The 10,771-nt window shown below is 29.4% G+C and overlaps 1 protein-coding gene across 1 annotated transcript in view; it reads right to left on the bottom strand.

The window, feature by feature from the left end:
* Positions 1-10,771, bottom strand: part of LOC108693139 (platelet endothelial cell adhesion molecule-like) — a 154,368-nt gene that overhangs the window by 49,595 nt on the left and 94,002 nt on the right. Inside the window, exon 3 of the mRNA XM_018201899.1 lies at positions 9,438-9,573. Coding sequence (XP_018057388.1) covers positions 9,438-9,573 — 136 coding nt within the window. The remainder of the gene's footprint in view (positions 1-9,437; positions 9,574-10,771) is intronic.

The following is a 10,771-nucleotide window of genomic DNA, read 5'->3' as shown; positions in this document are numbered from 1 at the left end:
TATCACTGAAAAAAATTTTCAAAGTATTTTATTTAAATACATTCGCTTGCGTTTGATGGCTGGGATATTGGGATGATATGACTGATTCTTGAATTTTGCAGATTGAAATGGCTAACGGTTGCCAGAAATTTCGACAACCATCGCGCATCATTCAATCATCAATCTTGTTCTCCCTTATCGAAAGTCAATTTCAAAATTGGAATGACATACTACTATATATATAAATTTTTGGTGACCGCGCATATGTTCCCGTAAATGAAAAGGTGCCAATTAAACGTGACGCATTTCTCCAATTAAAATGGCAATAAATGCGTACAATAGTTAATTAACATAAAATTTTCGCTTTGTTATTGTTTATATAAAATTTTTTTACATAAAATAATTAATATAATAAAAATATAAATTTTGACACAGTATAAATGTAATTGTATATTAAAATATTCGATTTATATAACATTTTATCGGAGATCTCTCAAGAAAATTTTTCTATTTCTTAATTATCAAATTAAAAATTACTTTTTTTAAAATAAATATAATAAATTAAGCTATTTTATATCACACATTACGTAAAATAAAATATTAATAAATTTTATATTTAAATTTATTTTTGTTGTAAAAAATAGTACAAAAATCATTATCGTAGTAAGAGAGAAAAAATTTAATTAAGCGCGTCCAATAAAAAGTGTTATGCGCCGGTAACGTAATGTTGTAACAACGCAAATTCCTAATGGATATTTTATTTAATGTTTACAATGAAAGAACTGTTATAGAATTTCTATACATAAGTACAATCTATACAAGATGATTCAGTTATGTGTCTGTCAATGCATGAGAGGAATAGCTTAAACAGAATTACAAGGGATTTCAATAGTGTTCACTACTCTCGAGTATTATATTCTTTTTCTTCTTCTAATGCGTATCCATTAATGGATGTTAGCGATCATACTTTCCTTTACTTTCCTGTTTCTTGCAGTGTTTATCAGTGATTGCATGTCCCGCAATCCTATCCACTGTCTTATATTCCTCAGCCAAGACATCTTCTTCCCTCCCCATGCCTCTTCTGTCTTCAATCTTTCTCTCAATTATCAGCTGTAAAAATTAATATTTTTCATCTCGCAGTACATGTCCTAAATAAACCGTTTTTCTCTTTTTTATTGTAACAATTCGCGTTTTCCGTTAACACGCTTGAGAACTTCTTCGTTTTTTATTCTTGCCGTTCTTGAGGATTCTGCTATATAACCACATTTCGAAGGCTTCTAACTTATTGGTATCACTCACTTTCAAAGTCCAGCTCTCCATTCCATAAAGGAACATCGATCAGACATAGCATTTCATGAATCTTATTCTTAAATCAAGATCAAGCTCCGAACACTTTTCTAAATCTTAAGAATGTCTGTCGAGCCTGCTCTATGTGACATTTTATTTCATTGTCCGACGTCCAATCCTCGAACAATCATGTTCGAACAATCATGTTCCCAGATACTTGTATTTATTAACTCTTTCTATGGGCTTTGTATCAAATGTTACGCTGGCATTCAAGCCTCTAATCATAAATTTCGTCTTTTTGGTATTGATATTTAAGCCCGTTGATTTACTGTGTTGTCCTATCACGTTAACCAGATGTTGTCATCTATGTTGTCAGCAATTAAGACCGTGTCTGCGTAGCAAATATTGTTAACCCACACTCCATTAACCTTAATCATCTCATTTCCTTATCTTCCAAGGCCTCCTGAAAAATTACTTCCGAGTACAGATTGAATAGGAGTGGCGACAGCACATAGTCCTGTCACATTCTTCTCCTAATCTGTATGAAGGTGGATATTATTGTCCACTTTTACTTATGCAGTTTGATATCAGTATAGATTTTCAATAAATCGGATGTCTTTTTGGTCTATATCGAGTTTTTTGAGTATTAATTTGTAATATTGCACCTTATCAAATGCCTTTTCGTAGTCCAAGAAGCATAGGCATATATATCTTTCCTCTGGTCATAGCAGTTCTGGACAAGCACTTGCGTTATGACTTGACTAATCTCTTGTATCTAATCCTTGTCTAAACCCAAACTGTGAGTCGCTTATATCTCTTTCACACTTCCTATAGATCCTCTGATGTATTATTTTTAAGAATATCTTTAAGGTATGACTCATCAAACTAATGAGTCTATGGTCTTTACACTTCCTTGCATCGATCTTCTTAAACAAGGGGATAAAAATGGAGATCAAACTGTTTAGGATAATGACCAGTATCATAAATAATGTTAAATATTTTATGTAATTATATGTTATGTATTATATATATTTAAATATTTATGCTATTATGCCTCTCTCCAGGAGCTTGAGTATTTCTGATGGAATTTCGTCTGGCTCAGCTGCCTTGTTAGATTTTGAACTTTGTATAGCCTTTTCTATCTCTTCCTTGGTGATTGAGGGATTTTCAGTAATTTTATTCTTCTTCTTCTTCTTCATGAGTCTGTCGTCGCGAAAAAGGTCTTCTATGTATCTTTCTCATATCTCACTTTTCTCTTTGCTGTCAAATATTATCTGATTGTCTCGATTAACTATACTCGATCTTTTTTTCTTATATAACCTAGCGGCTTCCTTTAATTTTTTGTGCATGTTGAACTCATTATGCTTGTTTTGCATTTGCTATTTCTGCATATTTTCGCTTGAGCTATTCGTTTTTAATTATCCTTATTTTTGATTTTATTTGTCTTTGAATATTTATGTAGTTGTTGTTGTCATTCTTGTGTTTTTGACGCTCGTCTATCAACGACAAAATCTCCGTCATCCATTTTTGTTTCCTGTCTCTTGACTTAAATCCTAATTTATTTTGTGTAGTGTTTGTTATAGCATCTGTTACCTTGATCACAGTTGCGTTAGGTCTTAGTCTTTTTCATTGTTTGACATTATTGATTGAATTTATATGTTAGTTTTATTTATATATTAGATTTATTTCATTACTTATTTCAGTTTTAGTTTTTTGATCCTTTAGCTTTTCCAGTGCTAAAGATCTTTCGTTATACGGCTATAGTGTGAGTTATATTAAGATCTGAATATATTTTACATTCATGAGAACATTAGAGTGCGAATACGTAGAAATTTCGTCGTTAGCATACATGTGCAATCTTCTTGATAAGTAACCTCATCTTGTATAAAATAAAATTATGCGAGATTTTCCGAAAATTTTGCGATAAGTAAAATATTACATTCTATACAGTATATTTTATGCTGCATTTCGCGTTAACGAGAAATAACTGTCATTATAAATAAATAATTAAGAAATAATACATTTCATCTTTATTGTATAAAATCAAATCGACTTGAAAGTTTCAATTTACTTATTACGTTTAAAATATTCTATTCGTATAATATACTGAAATACAACGGAAGTTTCTAATCTTCTTATTTTGTTCATTTTTATTCTTCCGATCTTCAATTGTATATTTATTATGTGATAAAACTAAAATTAATTTATTTCTATCCAAATTAAAAAAATTAAGCTATTTCTACAAATATTTTCTCACAATTTTTGATTTTCAACAATGTTATTATTTAAATCTTGGATGTAAAAGAATTAATCGTTCAAATTAAACAAGCAGAAATTTAAGTCCTAAAATTGATTGCAACCTCAAATATTTACTGCTTCGAAACACTTGTGAAAATTACAACGCATAAACGTACTAACTACCATATAGTCAACTAGCGAGTAAATATCAATAATAATCATAACTTTTACAGCACATGTTTCAACACGAGTAATGTTAATTACGTAATAATTATATATTTAGTAACGTATATTAAAATTAATTTATATAAAATCAAATAAGCGCATAAATCTATGTAACATAAATTCATCTAATTCATCGAAATTTGTAATTTAATAATAATAATTTGATATAAATTTATCAATTTGATTTATGAAACAATGTTAACATTGAATTAAAGATGTCTGGAGAATTAGGTTTTAAAAGCGCAAAGATATCCTTATTCTACGATTAATTTAAAGTAAATTTTACTTTTGCAGAAGTTTAACATGCAAACTTAATTACCAAGATATTATAAGTCTTCAAAATTCAGAGAATACATAAGAAATATTATTTATGATTGTGAAAGTCGTTACGAAATTAAAAACATATATTAAAACATATATTAAAACGTTATTATTTCGATAAAGCAGACAATGTCTGAGATGATCTGCATATCATATATCAAACTATCAAATAACACGATTATAAAAAATGTCGTTGCTTCGCATGACAACGTTGTGTAATTTCAAAGGATTCAATGTTTCATTCCTAACAAGGTTTCCGGAGAATTTTCTTTCTGATGGAATGCTTTCTAGAAATAATATAGCTCGTTGGATATAAAATAATGAAGTGATGGAGTGCACACCGTATTACTCACGATGTTGTGTACGCTTACGGTACAATACTCACGTATATAGTTAGGTAATTCAGTAATATCGTTCACGAGTTTATGCGACTTTGCTATTACTATACTACTCTATCAAGGGACAGTGCACAAATGTTATTCATATTAATCCAAATTTACACAAGTCTTATGCACATAAATAACTAAATCGCATGAAACAGTTGCGTTCACCGTATATGTTATGTAATATAAATTATTTTTAATTTCAACTTGCATTGTATTACAATTGACATATTAATGTTACAGAATGTTGAATGTATCGCCAAACTCAGCATTCTGTTTCCGCGCAAAGGATGTCAGAGAGACGAGAGAGCGTAGCATTTCTGATATTCAAGCATTTTTCAAGCATCCTACGTAGAATCGTGCCGTCGCACTTTAAGACGTTACAGACCGTTCATTGAATCGATATAGAGTTGTGAAATAAATTCTCCTTTTAAAACAGGAGATGATAGCACATATTCCAAAAATAATTTTGTAATTTTTATACATGAATGTGCTATTTAAACTTTTCGCTTGAATTCCTAGAATTTTGCTCAATTTCATTATATAATTAATTTTCACAAAAATAAAAGTAAAATTGCTTTCTGTATATAACATAAAACATAAAGAAAGTTTTATATATACATTAGTTTTTTGAAAAATAAATAAATTTAAAATGTAATATGATGATTATACTATAATCATACAGACATAAAATATACTATAATATTGAATCAAACAAAATCCTTTTTCACATAACAATTATTTTATAATTAACATACAGTTTCGTTAAAAATCGTGAAAAAGCTAAAATTGCGTATGGAACGTTTATGAAAACTTGCTAGCTAGGAAAAATAAAAAGTATAACGCGTAGGAAAATAAAATTCTTGAATATAATAAAAATATTGAATAATTTTCCGCTAAACAAAGCAGAATGTATGTATGCAGGCGCAAAAAGAATGCAGCTAGTTTTTATTTTTAAAAATGTAGTAGCCATACAAGAAATACAAGAAATTTGCAAATATTTGCAACTAAATCTTTAGGTGTATAATAAAATAAAATTCTGTTAAATTTGTTCTTAATAAATTTAATCAAAATAGAACGAAAAAAACATTAATAATAAATATATAAATAAAAAATATATCTAACGATTTTAAACTATATGAAAGTAAATCACATAGTTATTACCAGTTTTTTTAATTATACAATTATTACCATACAATTTTTGTATAACAGAAAATTCTTTTACATTTTTGACGTGTGTATTTTATTAAAGAAGAAAAAACAGTTATTATACGTTAAAGCATTATGTTACAAAAATGGTACGAAATTAATTTAACTAACAATATTAGACGAGCAAAATCCTGCAAATATCCATTTAAGACCGATTTAAAAATTTCTATAGATGCAATAATATAAATATAACAATACATTTTCGATTAACTAAATATCGTGGTTCACTAATTAAATTATAGTGAATTAAAAGTTTCGAGAAATCTCTTTATATTTCGATTTTGCTGTTCCTGTGGTAATGTTCTATTATGCAACAATTTGTAACAAGCACAACAGTGCCACGGTAAACAGTGCAGCACGCGCAGAAGCATACAAAAAGTCCAATAAGAGAATACGTTCCATGCGTTGTGAGCTTTATGCGTAGCATAAAGGATGCAATTGTGCAAACATATATGCGTGAAAGTTCTTCAACTATACTTCGAGAGTCTCGATTTTCGCCTTGCAAAATGTATCTCCGCGACAATTCGTGCATTTTCTAACGCTGCACCATAATCTTTGATCTCTCGTAAATTTAAAGAAAAGATAGGATTGTAGAAAACATCTGATATAGCCCTGACCATGCTAGTAATAACTTATAACAAAAAAATTTAAAGAGCTCAGTGGACAGATATTAGATGGCGAAATTATTATCTCACAGTCGCTCATCTTTGAATAAATCGCAATTCTCTTAAATCCAATAAAATATTTCACAAATAATAAAGTGAAAATTCCAAATACATAAATATAATCGGCTATTCCAGTGACTGAATTCCCTCAGCTAAAAAATAAAATAAATTTAAAAATACAATCTCAAAATAATCGTAGAAATAAAGAAAATAAAAACTTAAACATTTAAAAGCAACCATTTGCTCTCTCAAAATTTATTGTGCAAAATGTGCAAAATTTAATGTGCAATTTATTGTGTGACATTTAAAAATTTCTGAGAATATAAAATAATAAATACCCTGATATATAATATTTCGTATAATGAATCTTGCGAAAACGTCATCGTCATGTACCACTTTATGTTTAATTTATAAGACATGTAAATAAAATATTTGGTGTAGTACTTCTTCTATTAAAAATATGAACGTCAAATATTGTATATCGTTAACTATATTTTGAATTTTTACAAGTTCTTTTTATCGATATCGATAATTTATCGGATCAAAAGAACGCTTTCACTTTATTATATAAATGATTTTATAAATACATAACACATACGATTATATTTTTGTAACATCATATTTTAATATATAATATTTTGTAACATTCATGCATCATGAATAACAACTTGATTAATATGCGTTATGGAATCTGTCACTTATACGTATTAAATGAGTGATTTGAAATTCACTTTATTGAGTTTGCGACATTATCAATGGAATGCAAAGCAACATACTTTTAATTACGTGAGTTTAACTTTTATACTTCGTGCGACAAATTACATCCATGTTGATGACATTGGAATGATAAACTAATTTCCTTAATGAACGACAAAACTTCTAATTCTGCATAACGAATCTCCAAAATGGAATTTCAATCTTAATTTATCATACTGTTCCGAATCCAAATTTTTGAAACATGCCAAATTTATATAACTACGTATAAACAAGTTTATCTGTTAATAATTTCTTATATAATTATTTAGAAACTCTTTACATTTCTTAAATGAAATTTCATCTTAAAAGAGTGCTGCCACTATTAAAAGTGAAAAAGTTTTTGATTAAGCAAATTTTCACTCTTTTGAAGTGAAATTTTACTTTTGGAATGAAATTCGCTCCAAAAAAGGAGTGAAATTTTTTTCCTTTTAAAGTGAATCTCACTCCAATGGAAGAGTAATACAATCTGCCTCTCTTATTCAAATGCAAATTTTCCACTCTTTTTCAATAATGGCAGTATTGTAACTCTTTTGAAGTAAGATTTCATTCCAAGAAATTTAGAGAGTATATCATTATTTACAATTATACAGAAAATCACATATCACTATTACAATATACATATACAGATCAAAATGAGACACCTACTGTTCAGCCAAGTATATTATATATGATGGACGAATAAAGTTGATATCAATTCAACGGCTAAAAGGATGATATATATGAATTGAATTCAATAGATGGATCAAACGCGACAGAGTTAATAACGATGACAAGGGAACTTTCAATGCCAGCTGTGCTGCAGAGATACACGTATCTCTTTGAGTATTTTAACTTATAACATTTTATGCACAAATACAGTAACGAAAGGATTATCGTAAATTTTGTCAACGGAAGTCTATTTACGATTTCAAAAATTTCTAAATATTGTTACGTAATTGATGTACTGCTCAATATAATTTTATATTTAACTAAAATTGAATTTGAATCTGTGAAGATAGCACGATATTTTACTAATACTTCTACTTCTAAAAAAATGATTACAGTTCCAGTAGCACTCTCTTTTTATAGTTCTACGATTCTTTATAAAAATAAAAAAAAGTTTCGTATTTTTTTATTCTAAAGTTAAAATGCCATATTTTTAATTTTGGTTTTTTTAGTATAAAAATGCGAAACTTTTTTATTTTTAGAACTATGAAAAGTGTAGAACTATGAAACTGTTATTATTTTTTTTATATTAATAGAACGTCGTGCTAACTTCATAAATTGATATTTTTTAATTATTGTCAGTTTAATATTGTTATTGCACAATATTGTTATTGCACAATCAAAAAAGTTATCATATATTTTATCGTATCACTGTTTATAAAAATTAAATTATAATCAGACAATTACAGATAAAAATACAGTTTTATGAACAATTTCTATAATTTCCGAAATTTAGTTAGCAATAATATTCTTCATGCATTAATTTATCAAGTATGCTGATTCAAACAGTAAACTAATTCATAATAAGAGATTTAGTTCTTAAAAGTTCGAAATTAAAATTTCGATTTCAATTGTTAGAGACAAAAGTAAACAATGGTAGTTGAAATTTGTAAATTAAAAATTATAATATCATAAAAAATATTATATTTTTTCATTAATTTTATTCCTTTTAAGCACTTCGTATAAAACGGAGCAAAACCTCATTTTTTAATACAACTGAATAAACGAAGCATTTCTATGGGTCACTACTCTCAGAAGAAATTTTCACGTAAAAATACGCGGTTTAAAGAAAATATATAAAAGCATTTGCGCCAGTTCCAATTATGTATCGCTTGTAATTTTATAAAATTATGATAGTCACACAGAAACTGGAACATTATAAACGAAGCTTTTTAGTTTATTCAATTGAGATAAAAAATATTACCGTTGCCTCAGTTATGTATATTGCACGCGCACATATACATCAGATTTAAATTTAAAAGTTTCGAAAAATTCTACAAAAAAGATTCATAGGATAATTACATACTATTCAATTGTTAATCACAAATACATATTGCGACTTTAATACTTTATATAATAATAATAAATGGGTAATAAAAATTAGTTTCCCATTATTGCTGAAAATTTAATTCTATTTCCGCATATACATTCAAAGATGTCACGAGAGAGTTAGAATTATTACAATTGAGCATCTGCAGTTCTTGTATGGTTGTTTTATCTAACATGACATAATAAAAAAAGGAAGAAAAAAAGGCTTTCGACTTTCAAGGCACTCGCTTAATTCGCTCGTGCGTAAAGCTATGGCCCTGGATAACGGTAGAGTGGCAGTCTGCCTTATGCATGCGCGAAGTTTCGTGATACTGGATAATACCATGGAGCATGTACTTACATACTACGGTGAGATTCTTCGAGGCGGAGGCTGTGGAGAAGGTTGGCGCGTCTGCCGTAACTTCGCAGATGAATGTACCCGAGAGGCCGAAGTCGACATTGCGAAGCGTTACCTGGCTGTTGTTCGACTTGTCGGGCTGAAACACACATTCGCGTAAGATGTACACAGCGAATAGGAATACCTACGTATCAGGCGCGATGGCCTAGGTTGTTATGCTGCGGTGAAGTAATGCCATTTATATGTATATGTTATAATCTCATTTGTTGAAAGATATTACATGTTGAAGAGATTAGTTATTCATTGTTTCGATGTCTGTACACAATTATTAATCGAATTATAAACATGGATTTCTTATTTGCCATTAGCTATTTTATTAAGTTAAAATATTTTGTATTATATTATATTTTATATATTATATTTTATATAATATAAGTAATTTTAACTATTAAAGCTATTTAGCACTGATAATAATTATTTTTTTTAATTTCTCATAAATATATAAAATTAGAATTTTTAAAAAGATGCACCGTTCTTTATTTCAGCAAATATTATAGTTCCAGTTCTCGCATCGAAGAATGCCTGGTTCACTTGAGGGAACAATCACCTTATCAGAAAATTATCGGACACTCGACTAAAGTGGCCCGGAAAGCCAAGCTGGTAGAAGTCGTGCTACAGAAATAGAGGTGAAGCAACGTCATGATGGCGATAGGGGCCGAATAGAGAAAAGTTTAATCGGAATAGGCAAAACGAAGCACGCATAATTAGCGATGCTTCCATAATGAAAGAGGAAGAAGCACGAGTGAATAGGAATACGCCAATGGCTGGGATCAGAAAAAGGGTGAATTACAAATTTTTTGACGAGCGGAAAAGAAGCGTGAAAAGCAAGTGAGCTCTCTCTCTCTCTCTCTCTCTCTCTCTCTCTCTCTCTCTCTCTCTCCTCGTTGATTTATGTGGACGAAGACGTGAAGTCCCCGGCTGACTTTACAGAAACAGGAACAAAAGCTCAGCACGCCGCATGAGAGGAATAAATATGAAACCATAGCACTCTCACTCGGCTATCTAGGGAATAATCTCCGACGTATAGCGTCTTGTTCTCTCTTCCGACTGGCGATGACACTGATATCCTCGCGCGAGATATCCAATATTCGTGGCGTATAAATCGATCATTCGCAGGCTAATAACGTCCAGGATTAACAATTTTGCATGTCATCAAGTCTGTCGGATAAGCGCTACCAATACGTCATACGCATGAAAAATTAATGGAGCGCCAAAATTATTTAATCAAGACATCCAATAATAATAATAATAATAATAATAATAATAATAATAATAAT

The sequence above is a fragment of the Atta colombica genome, unplaced genomic scaffold (assembly GCF_001594045.1).
Source record: "Atta colombica isolate Treedump-2 unplaced genomic scaffold, Acol1.0 scaffold107, whole genome shotgun sequence".
Taxonomy (NCBI): Eukaryota; Metazoa; Arthropoda; class Insecta; order Hymenoptera; family Formicidae; genus Atta; species Atta colombica.
This window is presented reverse-complemented; position numbering and strand designations above follow the sequence as displayed.